Source organism: Saccharomyces paradoxus, chromosome XVI, assembly GCF_002079055.1.
Source record: "Saccharomyces paradoxus chromosome XVI, complete sequence".
In the NCBI taxonomy this organism is placed as follows: domain Eukaryota; kingdom Fungi; phylum Ascomycota; class Saccharomycetes; order Saccharomycetales; family Saccharomycetaceae; genus Saccharomyces; species Saccharomyces paradoxus.
In genome coordinates this window covers 154403-173745 of record NC_047502.1, presented here as the reverse complement: position 1 = coordinate 173745, position 19343 = coordinate 154403, and the positions used below count along the sequence as shown (strand labels likewise).

Below are 19343 nucleotides of genomic sequence, written 5' to 3'. Positions count from 1 at the left end.
ATATAGGATATCCGTCAAAATAGTATTTCGAACGCAGCCCTTGCACGATAACATAAGCATCTCGAGACACATTAGAAAAATCCAACGTTCTATTTATTTATTTATTTTACAGGCACAGAAAGCCAGCCAAATTAGCACAAGTACATATCATGAGAGCAGTGACGAGAAATAAAATAGTCAATAACCTGTACTTTTCCACGTTTCTTATTGCATTTGCATCAGTGGCCATCGGTTCTGTATTGCCATGTCCAGCACATTCTGTGGATTCTGATTCGCCAGCTGTACGGCAGCATAAACTTCAGCTTGCTCACGAGCAGGAGTTAAGGAGGAAGGGTGCCTTAAGGAAGGAGATTTAGACAGGCACAGGCTATCTGGTGCTTTCGATAAGTTGCATTCTATTTATTTCATTTCCATTTTTTATTTATTGCCAGTGCTTCGCACTCATTTAAGGGAACAAAACCTTCGCTTCGTTGAATTTCATAATTATTTCACTTTCGGTATAGGAAATCACCCCATGTGATGTAGTTCCATTATGACACCAAAACAAAAAAAGCTATTTAAATATGTATATAGACCACATTCCAAAAAAGAAAACAATCCATAAAACATTCTTACATATTCCAAGTTGAAATAAAAGCGCTATTTCTATTCACTTTCTAACTATCGCCCTCGTTTTGTACTTCATTATTTTGCTAGAGTTATAAATTACGACGTCCCACGTGATTGCGTGTAACCCTGAACTGTTGAAGGAAAAAAACGAAGCGGAAGAAGCAAAGGCAAAAAAACAAATCTTTTGATTTTGCCACTTATAAATGATGGTTTAATAAAAGGTATCTTGATCATTCTTATTAGATTCCGCACAGCAACAAGCGATTTTCTTTGGCCAAAAAATAAGGATTGATTTGCGTTTTCCCCTGACTGTGCTTTTATAACATAATAAACATCTGCAAGCCATGTCAGATGAGAACAGTAACACTGAGGTTCAAGATATTCCTTTTCCTGAACAATCCATCGATAGCAATTCTAACGAAAATGAATCGATGAATAATTCAAGCGGAGATGATCAAACCGAATTCGATGCCCCAGAGGAAGAAAGGGAAGCCGAAAGGGAGGAGGAAAACGAAGAACAACATGAACTGGAAGATGTCAACGATGAAGAGGAAGAGGATAAGGTGGAAGAAGGAGAAGAAAACGACGAAGAAATCGGAGGAGTCATGAACACGGAAGAACATCAACAACAAAGAAGCGGAAATAATGATGATGATGATGATGATGATGATGATGATGAAGATGACGATGACAATGATGATGGGGGGGATGACGATGATGATGATGATGACGATGAAGGAGAGGAAGAAGAGGAGGACAATGATGAAGAAGAAGATGGTGACAGCAATAATTCTGTGGGTTCAGATAGCGCTGGTGAAGAGGATGAGGATGAGGAAGAGGAAGATGAAAGCGATAGGACGAAAGATAAGCAGGTTGAAATTCGTCGTGATACGTTGGAAAAAGAACAAAAAGACGTGGATGAAGCTATAAAAAAAATCACTCGTGATGAAAATGAGAACACTCAGTTTTTAACTAATATGGAAAATGTTAATTACGATCTTCTACAAAAGCAAGTCAAATACATTATGGATAGTAACATGCTAAATCTACCTCAATTTCAACATTTACCTCAAGAAGAAAAGATGTCTGCCATTTTAGCAATGTTAAATTCAAATTCTGATACAGCCCTCTCTACTCCCACTCAAGATACAGTTGTGACAGCTGCAGCTACGACCTCAATCGCAGGCGGCGCAAGAAACAATGATCAAAGAAAACCTCCACTATCCGATGCCCAAAGGCGTATGAGATTCCCCAGAGCAGATTTATCTATGCCGATCACTGAAGAAGAACACGACCGTTATGCAGCTTATTTGCACGGTGAAAATAAGATCACAGAAATGCACAATATCCCGCCCAAGTCAAGATTATTCATTGGTAATTTGCCACTAAAAAACGTTTCTAAGGAGGATTTATTTAGAATTTTCTCTCCATACGGCCATATTATGCAAATCAATATCAAAAATGCTTTTGGGTTCATTCAGTTTGATAACCCTCAAAGTGTTCGAGATGCGATTGAATGCGAGTCTCAAGAAATGAATTTTGGGAAAAAGTTGATCCTGGAAGTTTCTAGTTCGAATGCTCGTCCCCAATTTGATCACGGTGATCATGGTACAAACAGTAGTTCCACTTTTATTTCTTCTGCCAAACGGCCATTTCAGACTGAATCTGGTGATATGTATAATGACGATAATGGTGCTGGTTACAAGAAGTCCAGAAGACACACCGTTTCCTGCAACATTTTTGTTAAAAGAACCGCCGATCGTACGTATGCCATTGAGGTTTTCAACAGGTTTAGGGATGGTACTGGTTTGGAAACTGATATGATTTTCTTGAAACCAAGAATGGAACTAGGAAAGCTTATTAATGATGCCGCATATAATGGCGTTTGGGGTGTTGTTTTAGTCAATAAAACACATAATGTGGATGTTCAAACTTTCTACAAGGGTTCGCAAGGTGAAACCAAATTTGATGAATACATTAGCATATCCGCTGATGATGCTGTTGCCATTTTTAACAACATCAAGAATAATAGAAATAATTCTCGTCCTACTGATTACCGTGCTATGAGCCATCAGCAAAACATGTACGGCGCACCCCCTCTTCCTGTGCCAAATGGCCCAGCTGTTGGACCTCCTGCCCAGACAAACTACTACCAGAGTTATGGTATTCCTCCTCCACAGCAGCAACAGCAACAACCATATGCTCAATCTTATGGAATGCCACCACCATCCCACGATCAAGGCTATGGTGCCCAACCTCCAATTCCGATGAATCAAAGTTACGGTCGCTACCAAAACTCTATTCCAGCCCCACCGCCTCCACAACAACAAATCCCTCAAGGCTATGGTCGTTATCAGGCTGGTCCGCCTCCACAACCACCTTCTCAGACTCCAATGGACCAGCAACAACTATTATCTGCCATTCAAAACCTTCCACCAAACGTTGTATCAAATCTGCTTTCAATGGCCCAACAACAGCAACAGCAACCCCATGCTCAGCAGCAATTGGTTGGTTTAATACAATCAATGCAAGGCCAGGCTCCTCAACAACAGCAGCAACAGTTAGGTGGATATGCCTCTATGAACCCATCATCTCCCCCTCCTATGAGTAGTAATTACAATGGTCAAAATATATCTGCAAAATCTTCTGCCCCACCAGTGTCACACCAACCTCCACCACCTCCTCAACAACAACAACAGCAACAACCACAGCAGCAACAGCAACCTGCTGGTAATAATGTTCAAAGTCTTTTAGATAGTTTGGCAAAACTACAAAAATAGACTCACTTTTTCAGTCTTTTCCATTTCTTGTACATTATACTTGAACTCTTTAACTGGAACGAAAAAATTCAAGGAAAGTAGATTGATATAGTTTGCATAAATTCGACATACAGTTTATGCTTTAATCGTTTTTCCTTCCCAAATTGGACTAGAACTTAATTCTTACTATTGCTGCATCTCTCTCAGAACAAAAACTCTTTGCCCTGTTATAAATTTCTTTCATTTTCTTCCTTATCAAATGCTATTTGGTCTATTTATTCCACATACACACACCTTTTCATTTTTTTCTTCTGCCAAAGGAATGGCTTTTTTCATTTCTTTTTCTTCTCTCTAGTTAAATGTTCTTATGTCAAACTTTGTAAAATTGCTTTGTAAACAAATTATTAAGTACCTCTCTATTTACCTCACAACGAAAAGAAGTTCCACGCTTTGCGACAACTTCCCCTAAAGGTTCTTGTCTGATACGTTTTAGTCACCTGTCTGCCGTGTTTTTTTGGTTTTGCAATATTATCAGCAAGAAAGAAAAAAGGGTCTTGGAAATGTTGAACGAAATGCCCATTCTAAAAAGCGCTTAAAGAACAACTCAGCGTACTTTTCATCACTTTGATTCTTGCTTATCGCAATATCTTTAAATGGATTTAAACTTCAAAACTAAAAGTGTCAAAATCAATGGCCAAAACCATCGAATTTTACTGCAAAACGAAAATGGACCTTGTGCCTTGTTAGCACTTGCTAATGTTCTACTACTTTCCCCAAATCATACGCGTTATTCCTGTGAATTAATAAGATTGGTAAACAAGGGAAGTGAAATATCTTTAAGAGAACTTATCGAAGTCTTAGCAGATATCGGTTTACAAGTTACAGATAAACCTAGTACTGATATAAATGAGTTACTAAGTTTATTGCCTCGACTACATGAGGGTTTGAATATCAACCCCCAGTTTGATGGGTCCTTTGAAAACACTAAGGAGATGTCACTATTTCGGTTGTTCGACGTTGATCTCGTCCATGGCTGGGTTATTGACACTCTTACAGATAAAGCTGTCAATGAAAAATTATCTCATTATTCTTATGAATCAGCTCAGAGAATCTTAACGCAAGTAGCTGATATAAATAGTGGAATATCCAAAGATGAAAACTCTGACGAAATTTTAGGTGATGCTATGCATTTAGAGCTGTTTTTTAACGAATCACCGACGCAATTGACCGCCTTTGGACTCCTTCACTTAAGAGAAACGTTGCCACACAACACATTCTCTATTTTATTCAGAAATGATCATTTTTGTACACTGTATAAATACAAAGATCAATTATACACATTGGTTACAGACTTTGGTTACAAGAATTGTAAAGACATCGTATGGCAATCTTTAGATTCTGTGGACGGCTCAGGTGATGCTTTTTTTGCTGGTAATTTTAGTACTGCAAAAGTAGATGGACAGCAATTATTAACTGAGACTGAACGTAATTTTGGAACGGAAAATCTGCTGCTTGGAGAAATTCAGCAGATTGAAAACGATAAAGAACTAGCCAAACAATTACAAGAACAAGAACAAGAACGTGTTACAAAATTGGAAACAAAAAGGAAAAATCTTTCCCATAAAAAAAAATCAGGAATACACGCACCAGTCAAAAAAGACACTGTTAAGCGAAGAAACAACCTTCTCAAAACAAAAACTTCTGAAACTGAGAAAAGTGAATGCATTATAATGTAATCAGAGCTATTTCATTTTCCTTATAGTGTGTCTTCACATAAACACCCTTACACAATCCGCTCGCTTTAAGGAAGAGCCTAGTGGGATGTTGGTCCTCCAATTCTGGAGATACATAAGCCCGTACAGGCGTGATTTTCTGTCTAGACATCGCAAAGTTGCCACATAAAACAAGTTTGAAAATTATATTGGCTATTCGATTTATATTTGTTTCAGACAGGTCATCGGGCCGCTTCCTAGGAGCGCGAGGCGTCGAAATAAAATCAAATAATGACTAAAATACTCCATTTCACACAATTCTTGTTACAATAGGTTAAACTTCAGTGCACAAGAGTGCACTTGTTGAACCGTACTTAAATGAAGGCAAAACAGAAATGAGACAGGTATATCAACTATTTTGAGTATAAATAGTCGTAAAACCGACATCATATAGAGTTAAAATAATCGACCTGCATTCATAAACATATTTAAAATACTTAGAATAGATACATCTCACCTTGTCTCAAGATAAATTTGTGAGCACATAAAATAACCAATAAACATACATAAATATTTCTTCAAAAATGTCAGCTGTGAAGAAAGACAATACTGCACCGAATCCACTGAAGAGAGAGAACGACCACGCAAAGTCTAGAACGCATAAAGTAACAGAAGCCAGTTCGAAACTTGCTGATAACTTTCATATAAACAAATCCAACAATACGGAACTGTCTAGTGAAAAGCCATCAATTGATAGTAAATATCACATTAAGAAGGCCGTGTCGCCTGGTAGAGTTAGGAAGCGCAAAACGACAACATTTCCCACGAAGTCACGTCCGAAAAGTAAGAAAAAAGACGCTTCTGAAAGCAAAACAGAGAAGGAGAATAAAGGCACATTTTACCAAGGTGCTATTTTCGGTTCATTTCTCGGTGCTGCTGTAACGACTGTTTTAAGTAACCTAGCGGTAAAAGCTCTTCAGAATTAGGCCCATATATCCATTACTTTGAAAAAAACAGTATTTATTTTTACCTGGCGTAATCTTTTTCATCGACGTTTTCATGAACTTTTCCCATGCGTTTCAATATGTGCTGTTCTGTTACTTATTCCTAGGAAAGTTACTTCTATTCAGATTGGCTTTTTTATTTCTGTAATTTGGTTTGTAATTATTTTTATTATTATCTTCAGAGGTGCCAAAAAGGACATCTTTTTCTTCTTGAGATAACTCATATTCCAGTAAGCCGGCATCTCCCAGTTCGCTTATGAAATCTAAGAGTTGAGAATTTTCGTTCGCAAATTCTCGCTGTATCAATTTTAAGTTCAAGTCAATCTTCGGATTTCCTCTCTGTACCTGATTTTGAATACTCTGTATAAATTGCTTTTCTTTCCTTGACTCTTTGAAAATGCTGGGCTGATTCTTCAATTCGTCTTCCTTTATGCCCATGTCTTGCATATGCTTCCTTTTGTTATTGGAGATTTTCAGCAGCCACATTTTTTTTCTTTCCTCTCTCCACTTTTTAACATCTTCATCAGTAATTAATGCTATAGAAGTTCCAGGAACCAAAACCACCTTTCCCAAGCCCTCTGATTCTAATTCCTCATCATCTTCTTCCTCATCTAGTCCCACATTGTGCTCATCTTTCGTACTGAAATTTGCCAACCTTATATCCTTTCTTGGAATTTTCGCAGGCTTCACGGATGTTTGGTTCTCGCTTGATGGCACTAAACTTATTTCATTCATAAGCTTGTCTTTTTGTCCCTTTTCCTGTACAACCAAGTACCTTTCCTTTGCTGTTGAAATCGCAATATCTTCATAATTAATTGACCTCTGGTAATCGTTATTATCCTTTAGGGATTGAGCGCTTTCACAATACGATGATGGCCGCTTCGATAAGTTGAATGCAGGCGAATATGGTACATTTTTATTTACTGGAGGTATGCAATTTCTTGTATAATCGGGAGGACTTGAAAAATTGTACTGAGTCGATGGTGGTGTTGGATGGAAATATTGATTATGGGGGGTGAAGGGATGAAGTTGAGGAGTGTAACCGGTATTCCACGAGTTTTCGTAATGTGAAGAGTTCAAATACAGACTGGGTGAATAAGCTCCATTAAAAGCAGACTCTGTCTTTTGCCTTTTAGTTTTCGATTCATCATAACCATCTGATAGTGTTCCGGAGTATGTAGGTTTGGGAAGCCTAGAATGTCCATCACTGTTCGAATTTCCAAAATTATTATAATTCATAGTCCATGCCACGATAAGCTAACCACACTGGAAAAAAAAGAGGGAATTATGAGTAAAATATAGGAGCACCGCCAAATTTTAAACTCTGATTATATAAAAAGCTATACAATATTGAATACACTGAAAAATTTTAGTTCGCCGACCGCGATGGAACATCAGCCGCACACTCGTCGGTTTGAGAAAATTAGAAAAAATCATATACAGTGATCGGGATTTCCTTAATGACAGCCGGTTTACCTAAAGTTTTAATCCCTTCACACTAATTTTGCCAGATAGTTGTTTAATCAAATAAACCCCTTGGCTTTTCTACTTGTGTGAGACCCAGTCCATCTTCCTCTTCCTTATTATCCTGTTTTTTGTGATTATTTGTGTCATTCTTGGACTTTATCAAGCCCTGCACATGCTTCAGTTTTTCTTTCTTGAGCATTTCTTTTCTATCAGCATTGCTGCATAAAATCTCATCATCGGCAGCTGGTAACGCTTTTCCCCAAGTCACAGTGGTATCAGCCCTTTTTGCAAATGTAGATTGTTGGGTGGAGCCTTCAGCTTCATCACAAATTTTGGCTACTGACCTTTTTAAAGGATTAGCCTGGTTAAGTAGACAGGCCACTCCATGAGTCTCGTTAGTGTCAAGACTTTGTTCCTGATTTATGTCTGCATGAGCTGAAAAAGCCTGTTCAAACAGCTTGTCTCTTCCATAATTCGTACTTTGGCTTTGTTCTTCTACAAATAACTTTCTTGCCGTGTTACTTCTATAGGTCTTGGTAACTGCGCTACCATTATCAGGGGCTTGAGAAGATGCTTTCAAAGGACTATTTCGAGTTCCAGTAACCGAATGTGGTTGATTTTCTCTCTTTAAAGCAGTCCTGCTTCTTAATGGGCTGCCACAGCCTTCCTTATTATCTTTCTGTCTAGCCTCTTCTTTTGAATCTGAGATGGCCGCCTTTATGAACTTCCCCGCTAAGAGATCATCGCTGATGTTACTGTCAGTAACTTCAACCAATTCTAGTTTCACGCCCGGTTTTTGCATTTGCATAAGAATAGGGTCTCCAGGGTGACAAAACCATAAACTTATGTTATCATTTCCGCCCTGGGCACTCTTCCAGGATGGACCTATCGTTATGAAATTTTTGAAGTCCTTTAGTTTGAACGTTATACTTTTCATATGCTCTTTACGCTTACTATGTGATCGCCTATTTTGTTTTTCATCTTCAATTGTTGTGAATAGACAGTAATGCTCAAGATCGAGCGTACTGATAGTGTTGCTCATGCTTAATGCGTTTCTTAAAAGATCGTTGTTTTTTCCATAGACGGCTTTTGTGAACGCAGTTATGCTTAATCTATGGACGTTAATTTCCAATTTTACTTCATCAGTTACATTAACATTGCAGTTGTCCAAAAAATTTTTCAATAATGTTGAATTACAACAAATGTAATTGATTTCATCAGCTGCTGTTAACTGATTCCTTTTACGTATGTCTGATTCCACTTCTTCATTAAATAGAGCTGATGTTAGCTCACGTTCTGTATTTGTAAAAACGTCCAATAGCTTGGGGTCCAACGGTTCCTGTGGATTCCGATCGGAAGCTGCAGTTCCAAAAACATCCAAAAACCTTCTTTTGTACTTGAGGTTGATTATTATGGGATCATACTTTATTGGCTGGAATTGGGGACAGTATTCTTTTACTATTAGCGAGTCCATCTCAATCACCACAATTAATCTATTTGCAAGTGATTCAGGACATGTAGAAGTATTATTGACTGCAATGGTGAAAGATTTGATACCGTCACCATCCGGTTTTCTCGATATAGTCGTTAGGTGCCTTCCATTAACACGGAAGGAATATAACTTATGACTATTGCCGTATGTGTCTTCTATAACTTGGACCCCATTTTCTCCAAATACAATCTCATGTGGTTTAAATTCGTACTCCTCAAAAAAACTTTTCTGAAACTTGACCTGACAAAGTGTAGTGTCCGTTTCGTTCATTGACCAAGCAATTAACTCATTTGTTGTCACGGTAATCTTGATATCATCCTGAATTGTAGATAGCACGTATATCGCACGAAACCAGATATTTTGCTTTCCAGGGTCGGTAATAGTTGCCTTAAACGACATCTACGTATAATTGAAATCACCTTATGTTATTATTACACTTGGAGGAATAACTTGACTAATTAATTTTGCAAGTCATCTCCGATTCACGTTTACCTTTGGGCGGCCTTTGATTTATTCGCGTTGCTATTAAATACGCCGTTTCCCTCGGCATTGAGTGCACTGTAATAATAATAAACTATGCAGAATAAAATACTTAAATTTTAGTTTACGTATGTAATCACTATCCTCAAAAATTCACGACTCGGAATTTCTTTATCGTCAAATGTCTGTGTTTTGATCTCGAAGAAATTCGTTTGATTCCGAAGAACTTTTCGTTTTCGTTTTCAGTTTGTCTTTTGACTTTGACTTTTTCCCTTTCTTCTTCTTTTTAATGACTATAACTTCTTCTGTATCACTTAAATTATCCTTTCTGTCCTTTGCACGAAGATTGGCTTCTAAGCGATTTAATTCTAACTGGTCTTCTTTTCTAAGATCGCCCTCTTGCTGCGATTCTCTTACTGCACTACTAGATTCACCAAAATTGGAAAAATCAAAATTCTCGAGTTGGGAATGCATTCTCAGGTTAATTCTGTCCTTTTTTGAAAAATTTTTAGTTGATTGACTACCATGAGGTTTCTGGAAGGCATCCTTCTTTTTTGAAGCGGCTTTGATAACAGGCTCATCAGATAAGACTTGAACCCTATTCTTCTTTCCCTTCTTCTTTTTCCCGCTGTTTTCTACTGTAGGTAAATCTGGGGAATTCAAAGAATTAGCAGGCCTATTTAATCTAATTGTTTCTGGCTTTTCTTCAGTACCATCATCCTCATTCAAATCCAATAAATCTTTAGATTTTTGAGTGCTTTCTTCATCTTCTTCGCCTAGGTAATAGGGATTCGACATTCTTTCCTTTTCTCTCTCAACCTCAAATGGATTGTCGAAATGATCCAATTTTTCCTTTTCTTCATATGAAGTATCAGAATCATCAACGAATTCCAGTTCAACTTGCTTGTCTATTGAGATATCAGACACCAGATCACTAAATGCGTCATTTTTTTGTTCATCTAACAGTTCATCAGCTGCCTCTTCCGTCAAAAATGGAGTTTCCAAATCAAGGTTTTCATCTACTGCTAGGTTTGATTGAGTGCCACGCGCAATTGGTGCCAGTTCATAGGCGTTAAAAAAGCTAGGCAGAACTTCGCTCAGTAACATTGGCAAACCCTCCGGATCCTCCTCCAGAGCCTCCAAACTTAGTCTTAAAAATTCTAAAACTTCAACGCTTCTTTCCTGAACTTCGAATGTGCTCGAATAAGATAAATTTTCAAAAAACTCAATGAGCTCCGTTAACGCCAACTTAATTTCAATGCGTTTATCCTCGTGAAAGTTGTTACACCAATTGCTAAAGATTTTGACAAGTGCTAAAATCAACACTTCTTGTACACTGTGAGAATAATAGCTGGCATTTCCAATCATTACTTTTATTAAATCGTCACCATTTTCAACTAGGGTAGAAAATTCTCCAAGGCACCAAATACATTCTCTCAATATGGTAGGCAACTGTTTGTTAATGTTATCATTTGAAATAAGCTTTATAATATTAGCAATAGTTACTTCCCTCATTGAGGGGACTTTTATCATCAAGTTCCTGAACTGTTCACCAATTTTTAATCCAAGGCTTTTATCAGATATGTCTTGGCAGAGCATCGCTAAATCCATTATCACTGCATTGTACCATTCAAAGTCGGTAACATTTGAATAGTTGCTAGCTGAACAAATCGAAATAATAACGTTCACCATTTTTATCTTGTAATTTTCTGGAATTATGATAGGGATTCTCTTTGACTTTTCGTATACCATGTTTCCAGTTTGAAGGATAACCACATCTTCATCTACAAATTGTTTCATCAATGTTTGAACAACTGGCTTCAAGTTATCTTCATCAACAATACCTTCAACTAATTCAATTGCCTTCGATCTAATAGAAACGTCAACGTCAGACAGTAACCGTATAATCAACTTGTCGAACCGAGAAATAAAATCAGTATTGATTTTGCCGATTTTGTAAAATAATATGCAGCTAATATATCTCAAATTTGGATCCTGAGAATCACAAAATGTGTGCAGTCTTTCTAGGCATGCCATTGCCGTTTCAAAGTCATCTTCTTCCAGCATATTTCCCTTCACAATGCAGTTGACAGATTCATAGATCACAGAAGTTGCAACAGTACTCTCCATCAGTTCTAAAATTTTCGGTAGTAACTTGGCTCTCAACTTCGGTTCGACTTGTGATAAGTTAGTGAATAACTTCAATAATCTAATAATGACCCAATTATTGTCAATTGTAACTAAGATCTCGTATAATAAAGGTGAAAGTTGGATGAACGGTTGAGGATTCTTTTTTGAAAGCTCGCAAATAACACTTACGGCAGCAGAAACCACGGATATATCATCATCGTCTAGCTTTGAAACAAATTTATCGAAATTATCCCTCAAAGCTTCTGGATATTGCAAAAAAACTTTAAATAATGCAGTAATGGCTTTCTTTCTTATGTATGGTCTTGTGCTGTTTAGCATAGTAAATAAATCGTCGGCTATATCTCTTGCTAATGATGGTGTAATTATAGTAGAAAGGCCACTTAAAGCAATGCCAACTTTAACAACATCATTATTTCCATCATACTTCAAATCTTTTTTCAGCAAGTTAGTTGCAAGCATCAAAATATCAGAATCTTTGTAAAACGATTGTGCTGCAGCCAAATAACCAACACGTTTTTGTTGCAGTTTATTACTGCTCATAACCTCTAAAATATGAAAGTTGCACCAAGCCATGTCAAAACCGTACATCTCCAAATAGGTCAATTTGAGGACAGCATTGGTCTTAGAATTTAGATCTGGAGAGTTCACTTCGTCCCGGCATTCACTTAATATTTGCTTAAAGAACTGATCCAGTTTTTCTGGTGTTTCGTTATGAGACCTAATACCCTTAATCAGATCCTTCAATGATTTCTCAAAGAAAAACCCAAAAGGGCGTAGCCTTTGCCTAATATCCTCCGTCCCGGGGGCATACAGAGAGGTCATGACAATATGTTGTGCTTTTTTGGTTGCTATCACTGCCTCTCCCACTTCAGGTACGTTCGTATCTTGATTTCTTTTTTTTTTTTCACATTTGGAGATTGCAAATGGTAATTTTTCCCAGCCTGCATGTAATGAGAAGTAAAGAAGAAAATAAAAAAAAGATTATAATAATCAATAAATTACTTTAAATGTTTTCTTTGCCTATCTATCCTTTCACTCATAGAAACATGTAACTATTAGGAGTGTGTTGACCAGTTTTTGACTGGCAGTACGGCATACACCACTGAATGGAGTTTTCCGCTAAAATTTATGGGGTTCTCATTCATAAATATATATAGTACGATATTAAATAGCTGACATTATCCTACACGCCATACTTCCAAAGCTACTATAGAAAATTTGTTGCCTTCCTTACTCAAGACTTCATTGCCATACGTTTGACAAGGGTTTGATACGCCATGGAGTAGGCCATCATCGCACAAGAGGCCATAATGACCATCACCTGCACCCATTGAGAGAAATTCAGATGTACAGTATATAGCAAATTCGTTAACTCCAGTGTAAGGATAACCTGAGAACCTCCATCTCTCCTCTTTACCTTCTTGCTCAAATCCCTCCTTTTCAGATATGTTAACATCAGGTACTTTATCCAGCTTCCATAAAAAACATTCCCCATTCCCCGTGTATTGCCTATGTTCGTTAGGATGAAAAGCTTCATTACTGTAAGCTCCAAAGATTCCATTTTTACGATCCTTGATTACTAATACATACCCCACTCTTCTAAATTCCTTGCTATCTGGAGCAACATTACTATACAGGGAATGCAATGAAGATCCGTGTTGCTCAAGACTGTATAGGAGGTTCCACTCGGTGTACAACTGTATCCTTGTGGGCATTAAAGTTCTTATTTCATCGCACATTTCAGGTGTAAGAAGTTTGTTTTTAGTTGAGGGTAAGTAGCCATTCAATCTTACTGGTGGTAGAGAACATTCCTCAACTATAGGTCTCTTGGATGTTGTCTTATTTCGAAAGGGGTTATGGGAATCTTTTAATTGAGGCGAAGATTCACTTGCTGTTGTGTACGCAGTGGAATCAGAAGAATCTGTACCCGCAAGGGAACGTTTGATCTTAAATATAGCATCTTTGACTCCAAACATTGTTGCTCCTCACCGAATAATGGATGGCTGGAACACTGGCAGTTGTCAAACTAAATATTTTAAGAGACAAAAAAGCACTTCGTTTACTATTCCTTTTTTTTTATAATAGGCCTTTATGCTGCCACTGTTGAAAGTATAATTGCACGGATCGAACCGCGCGGAACTAACTATAGGGATAATAATATGTGACAAGATTTTCCGGCTGTTCCTGAATAAAAACTCAACTACATATAGAAATAAAGGAGTTTGCACTATTATTCCAGTCAGTTATTCTATTAGGAGCCCGGTCATAGATATATGCGTATATGAAGAGAAATATTATTTATTATACATCGAGATTGTTGCCATACGACATAACCCTAGTTCATGGCCTTAACCAATTTGTTGATGAATTCTTCACGGTTACCGAAAGAACCACCTTGGATAAAGTGCTTGAACTTTCTTGGGACACCCCAACCACCAGATGGGTTGGACAACTTGAATGGCCACAAGAAGTTGTTGGCTTGCTTGAAGTGTGGGCCGACAGTAATGATCTCATGAATCAAATCGTCAATGGATAAGATACCATACTTACCCAAGTTGGCTTCGATGATAGCGTTGTCGGACAAAGGAATTCTTTGCTTGTTGATCTTACCGAAACCTCTCTTGTAGACTAATTGCCTGATAGTAGAGTATGATGGGTAACCATAAGCAACGTATGGCTCAATCAACTTCAATAGTTCCAAGGTAGCCTTAGTAACTTTGACGAAAGTACCGGAGTTGATTCTGGTCAATCTTAGCAATTGCAAAACCTTTCTTGGCTTAGGTGGGATCTTGTTAATACCCTTGATTCTAACGACAAAGACCAACTTGTGTTGAGCTTCGACGTAGTAGGAACCAGTAGCCTTGGCATCACGCTTGGCTTGAATGATTTCTCTTTCAGCAGTTTCGTATTCCTTTTGGTAAACAGCGTTTCTTTCCAAAATGATAGCTCTTTTTTCCTTGTTAGCCTAGAATAATGTTATCAAGAATCGTTTGATTGATGTTAGTAAGGTAAATACATTTAGTTTATAGTATCATTCCATATCAGTGAAGAGGGAGATATGCACAATAATATTTCCTAACATAAAACTTAGCTTGGGCTTGCAAATTCTTGGCATATTCACTTTTTTGTCTTTCTTTACTAGTCAGCCGAAAGATGGTGATTAAACGACAGCATTGTCAAAGACTAGTCGAGAATAAGGTTAGTTTTCATCATTGAAAAATAAGACGTAGCAAAAAGTGGAAAATTGTCAACGAAAAAAATCGTTCGCATTAACATATGTCAAGTAAATGTAAAACCGAAGGAAGAATACAGTAGTAAAATATTAATATTTCTGTGAACTCACTGTAAAAGGAATGATAATATCTTTCAAACTTGGTAATGAACATACGGCTTTACGGGCAGCTCTTTCTGCAGAAATTTGTTCTGCAGTCTTTTTTTGAGCTTTAGTCTTCTTCAATTGAGATTCGGGAGTCAAGATTTTTCTATTCAAAAATGAAAAAATGTTAGCAAAGAAGTCCTATAAGGAACAAAAATTCAGTTACATCGAATTGAAAACACCACTTTTCATTCGATGGAAGGGAGATGCAGAGACACGCCGGAAATATCTATTAATGAAATTATTGGTGTATTACAAGTAATAGATATTAACAAACAATGTCTTTGTTCATTAAAAATGAAATTCCCCTACGAAAAATACTCAAGTAGACAAACTAACTTAAGTATCTCTTTTGATTAAGCCCAACTACCACAGATTAGAATAATTAAAACAGTTGTTTGAATGTAATGTGCATTCGTCCTTCTGAAGTTTTAGCAATTTGGGTACTTCAAATTCAAATGTAACCGATAACAAATTAGTTATCAAATAAGGTCCTGTTCTTATTTTTGACATACTGAGCGGACATTATGTTGTGGATGCGGATTTTTATTATCAAATTACTTTACAGCGTGTATTGCAATAATTACCAGGCTCTGTCCCAAAACACAATAAAAATTAATCTGAATTATTTCACTTTTATACGCTTTTCCAGGTGCGCGTGGATGTACCTGTACTGTAATGTATACAAGAGCGAACTGCAAAACTGAAAAAATAATAGGCGAGCTGAAATGGGTCTAAATATGTACGGATTTTAATTGCTAGTCCATTTGGTTCTACGCGAGAAAAAAAAATGGTTAAATGGAAACGTTCCAACATGGAGCGGCTTAATTAAAAGGTGAAGCCTTTCGAGAAAACAAGAAAAAGCAACCACCATTGTACGCAACCATGAGTCGGTTTAAATTAAAGCGCCGTACCCAAAACTATGAACGGAACAGGTGGAGTAGTTGTCGGAACTCAGAACCCTATAAGGGACTACAACCATAGCACTGATGAAGAATATCAAAGACTGAGAAAACTAGCAGATGAAGCATACAAGAAAAGAGAACAACTTAGTCATGAATCGCAAACCGCTTACCAACGGGGAGACAAGAAGCTAGCTCATGAATTAAGCGAGAAGAGTAAGGCACAACTGAAAATCGCAGAAGATTTTAATATGCAAGCGGCAGAATATGTGTTTGTAGAGAACAATGCTGACTCTTCCAGTAGTGAAATTGATTTACATGGATTATACGTTAAAGAAGCCCTATTTATTCTCCAAAAAAGAATCAAATTCGCCATTGAGCATAATGAACCACAATTGAACGTTATTGTTGGAAAAGGGTTGCATTCCCAAAACGGAATAGCAAAGCTCAAACCATCGATTGAAGAGTTCTGTGCTCAGCATGGTATCAGCAACCATTTGGAAAAAGGAAATTCAGGAGTCTTAGTGCTCGAGTTGCAAGGTGTGCAAGTGCCAGTGGATGGCTCCGGAGTTAATGTTCCCGCTAATCAATACAATGCCCAACCGCAACCTCAATATAACAACAATGGAGGGAAACCTCAAGGCCAAGTCCAGAATTATAATAACAATGGCAATGACAACAAGGACAGTGCTTTGACTAGTATATTGAAAATCTTTTGTAGCTGTATACAAAGTTTGACGTGAACATAAATAGATAGCAATCCTGAGATTGTATTTATTTTATAGTTACAATCCGAAATCATTAGATACTTATTGCAAGTTCAAACTTCTATCGCTACCCACAAAAATACCAAAGAAATAAAAGAGATTATTATCAGTGAATCTAGCTCTGCAATGGCGAGTTTAAAGTGTGAACATACTTCATCGCCCAAATATATTGGAAATGAGGATAGCCGCGGCCTACTTTTCAAAACGGAAATAATCAAGTTGTTTTCGCTTAACAGTTCGTTATAATCGTCTATCAAGTTTTGAAAGTTTTTCCTATTGTATGTCTCCCCCCCCATGAAATTCCGTGTTGTGCAACATAACTGGCTTTCCAAGAAGGCAATCATTTCTTTCCATTCCGTGACCTCATTAGTTAAAAAAAGGAGTTCCCATTGCGAAATAAAATAATCATTGTTTATTGTCGCTAACTTTCTGTCTAATAACCATGACTGCTGTTTCCATTTCCAAGTCATCAACTGGTTAGATAAGCTTAATGCTACCTTCCTTCCTACGGATCTCTTTACCATTCTCTAGTTGTTCTTTCTTAGTAGCACCCTCTTAGCAAAAACTATTAAGAGTAGCCATTTACAGACACGTTTCTACTATGTTTCATGATATCTTCGATTGCGCGGCTAAAATTGTTCTATTATTGCATCGCTGGTCAACCCCGCATTTCCGGAGTTTTCTTTTTTTAATTGGGGTAATTTGGAGGTCGGCGGCTATTGGTGGGCCGGGAAAAGTGACACACCTGCAATATATAAGGAGGAAATCCTTCAAGTGTATGAGCAAAAACTAAAGATAAAAGAATCGATTGGTAACCAACCTCAAGAAAGAAAAATTCACTACGAAATCATGGGTATACCTATGCAAATATACCAGGACGGGGAGAGGGTCTCATTTTCCGGCAGGGGAGATCAGAACGTATTTGATGAACGGGCGGGCAAGTACTGCTACCACACGGTGAATAATGATTATCCGCAGCTTCCAAATATGATAAAGGAGCATATTTATCAACTTACCTTGAACGGAGTCGGAGAGGATGGCGAGGATGTAGAAAACTCATCTGAAGATGACGATGAATATGACGAAGAAAAAGAAGTTGAAGATAATTTTCGAAGTAACTGTGGGCTGGAATTTGTACGGATTAATAACTATTTTTCTACCCACGATTTACAAAATTTTGAAAGTTTTAGAAATTTTAATAGAAAGTACTGGATTTTTTATTCCAATCAAGCAGAAGACAAGAAATTACTGCTGTATGATTTTAACGGTCAGCATATGATCTTTGTTAAGCAGCAATTTCACGGGCAGTTGAACTTACTGCTATCAACTGCAGTAATATGTATGGACTGCAACTTTGATTATAATTCAAACGCCGTTCAAATTTTAGTTGGTTTCCAGAATGGAAAGTTATTAAAGCTAAGCTGCGATTTGAACGGGAACGTTAACAATCACTTGCTTTTGAAGGATCCTTCAATTTCGTCCCATCAAAATGAAAGGTATCTGTCTATTTTAAATGTCTGGGCAGGTCTATTGCCTCATTTTGTTGTTTCCTTTAGTTTGAAAGATGGACTGCTGATAACTTCTTTGGATCACCAACAAACTAACGGAAGTTTTCAAAGTTTTCAAACGAACCTTGATTTGCCTAGAGATCTACACACGACTACAAACGTCAAGTCCGTCTTAAACTTCCCTCAGTTTACTTTGTACAGGGGAAATGACATGATGTTTCACTGCAAGAACTTCCTAGAACCTGATGCTTCCTCGTTGAATAAGGAAATACGGCTCATGCTTAAAATGGACGAAGACGTTCAAAAAATTGATTATCTTTTGAAAACGAACCATATTTTACTTGAAACAAATGTAAGATACCTGTCAATTCCGACACAAAACCCCGTAGAAAATTCAAGTGCTACTACACCCGCGTCAAACAATAACGAAGTTTATCCAATTTTTTACAAGACACAAGAACTTCACGTTCATGCTTCAAGAACAGGACGCCAAATAGCAAACAATGGAAAGTATATTTTTATAACCGAGCAGCATCTCTACGGAACAGCATTATCGGTATACAAATACTCTACATCTCTTAAACGGTGGTTATTTGTCGGCTATTCGGACATCAGGGCTAAGTATGGTATAATGAGTGTGAAAGATCTCTTTGTTGGTAACTGCCCCTCTGTAAATAGCCCAGTAGTGACAATCCTTACTGATGACAATAATATCCAAACAATTCTTCTTAAATAAAGGTTAAAGGAATGTAAATAAAACAAAAATAACATCGACATTAATTTGTATATATTTCAACTTCTTCCGCTTAGTAGTTTGGTTTTGAACTGGAAGGAGCCTTTCTCTTTTTATTGAAAGATATCATGGCCATTACTTTACTGAAAGAAAACAGTATTGTGCGAAGGGGAAAATAGAAGGAACAAAAAAAAGAAAGAAAAAAAGCACCGTAAAAAAACACGCCGTGGGCCGAGATTCGGAAAAGTGGCTTTCTTTTAGTCAGAGTTTGATATTTTTAATCAAGACAAAAACTGTGACTGTTACGCTGTTGAACCTATACATAATAGTAGCACAACTGACTCAAAATTTACTGTTGTGACCAGAAACTTTCACGCAAATTA

At 37.3% G+C, this 19343-nt stretch overlaps 12 protein-coding genes across 12 annotated transcripts; 6 read left to right on the top strand and 6 right to left on the bottom strand.

The window, feature by feature from the left end:
- Nucleotides 1-149: 149 nt before the first annotated feature.
- COA2 (Coa2p) lies at nt 150-356 on the top strand (the record flags this gene model as incomplete). The annotated part of the gene is made up of 1 exon (XM_033913691.1): nt 150-356. One exon carries the CDS (start codon nt 150-152, stop codon nt 354-356), a length of 207 nt encoding a protein of 68 aa, XP_033769582.1.
- Nucleotides 357-953: 597 nt separating this feature from the next.
- NAB3 (Nab3p) lies at nt 954-3389 on the top strand (the record flags this gene model as incomplete). The annotated part of the gene is made up of 1 exon (XM_033913690.1): nt 954-3389. The coding sequence occupies one exon, from the start codon at nt 954-956 to the stop codon at nt 3387-3389; it is 2436 nt and encodes an 811-aa protein (XP_033769581.1).
- Nucleotides 3390-4021: 632 nt separating this feature from the next.
- On the top strand, nt 4022-5104 carry MIY2 (ubiquitinyl hydrolase 1; the record flags this gene model as incomplete). The annotated part of the gene is made up of 1 exon (XM_033913689.1): nt 4022-5104. The coding sequence occupies one exon, from the start codon at nt 4022-4024 to the stop codon at nt 5102-5104; it is 1083 nt and encodes a 360-aa protein (XP_033769580.1).
- A 560-nt stretch (nt 5105-5664) lies between these two features.
- On the top strand, nt 5665-6066 carry PRM3 (pheromone-regulated protein PRM3; the record flags this gene model as incomplete). Its single annotated transcript, XM_033913688.1, has 1 exon — nt 5665-6066. The coding sequence occupies one exon, from the start codon at nt 5665-5667 to the stop codon at nt 6064-6066; it is 402 nt and encodes a 133-aa protein (XP_033769579.1).
- A 111-nt stretch (nt 6067-6177) lies between these two features.
- On the bottom strand, nt 6178-7323 carry RSA1 (Rsa1p; the record flags this gene model as incomplete). The annotated part of the gene is made up of 1 exon (XM_033913687.1): nt 6178-7323. One exon carries the CDS (start codon nt 7321-7323, stop codon nt 6178-6180), a length of 1146 nt encoding a protein of 381 aa, XP_033769578.1.
- A 280-nt stretch (nt 7324-7603) lies between these two features.
- On the bottom strand, nt 7604-9442 carry DDC1 (Ddc1p; the record flags this gene model as incomplete). Its single annotated transcript, XM_033913686.1, has 1 exon — nt 7604-9442. The coding sequence occupies one exon, from the start codon at nt 9440-9442 to the stop codon at nt 7604-7606; it is 1839 nt and encodes a 612-aa protein (XP_033769577.1).
- A 258-nt stretch (nt 9443-9700) lies between these two features.
- Nucleotides 9701-12496, bottom strand: APL5 (Apl5p; the record flags this gene model as incomplete). Its single annotated transcript, XM_033913685.1, has 1 exon — nt 9701-12496. One exon carries the CDS (start codon nt 12494-12496, stop codon nt 9701-9703), a length of 2796 nt encoding a protein of 931 aa, XP_033769576.1.
- Nucleotides 12497-12852: 356 nt separating this feature from the next.
- On the bottom strand, nt 12853-13650 carry OXR1 (Oxr1p; the record flags this gene model as incomplete). Its single annotated transcript, XM_033913684.1, has 1 exon — nt 12853-13650. The coding sequence occupies one exon, from the start codon at nt 13648-13650 to the stop codon at nt 12853-12855; it is 798 nt and encodes a 265-aa protein (XP_033769575.1).
- Nucleotides 13651-14014: 364 nt separating this feature from the next.
- On the bottom strand, nt 14015-14188 carry SPAR_P00770 (uncharacterized protein; the record flags this gene model as incomplete). The annotated part of the gene is made up of 1 exon (XM_033913683.1): nt 14015-14188. One exon carries the CDS (start codon nt 14186-14188, stop codon nt 14015-14017), a length of 174 nt encoding a protein of 57 aa, XP_033769574.1.
- Nucleotides 14189-15972: 1784 nt separating this feature from the next.
- SPAR_P00760 (Smr domain-containing protein) lies at nt 15973-16695 on the top strand (the record flags this gene model as incomplete). Its single annotated transcript, XM_033913682.1, has 1 exon — nt 15973-16695. One exon carries the CDS (start codon nt 15973-15975, stop codon nt 16693-16695), a length of 723 nt encoding a protein of 240 aa, XP_033769573.1.
- A 77-nt stretch (nt 16696-16772) lies between these two features.
- On the bottom strand, nt 16773-17243 carry CSM4 (Csm4p; the record flags this gene model as incomplete). Its single annotated transcript, XM_033913681.1, has 1 exon — nt 16773-17243. One exon carries the CDS (start codon nt 17241-17243, stop codon nt 16773-16775), a length of 471 nt encoding a protein of 156 aa, XP_033769572.1.
- Nucleotides 17244-17568: 325 nt separating this feature from the next.
- YIG1 (Yig1p) lies at nt 17569-18963 on the top strand (the record flags this gene model as incomplete). The annotated part of the gene is made up of 1 exon (XM_033913680.1): nt 17569-18963. The coding sequence occupies one exon, from the start codon at nt 17569-17571 to the stop codon at nt 18961-18963; it is 1395 nt and encodes a 464-aa protein (XP_033769571.1).
- Nucleotides 18964-19343: the final 380 nt, after the last annotated feature.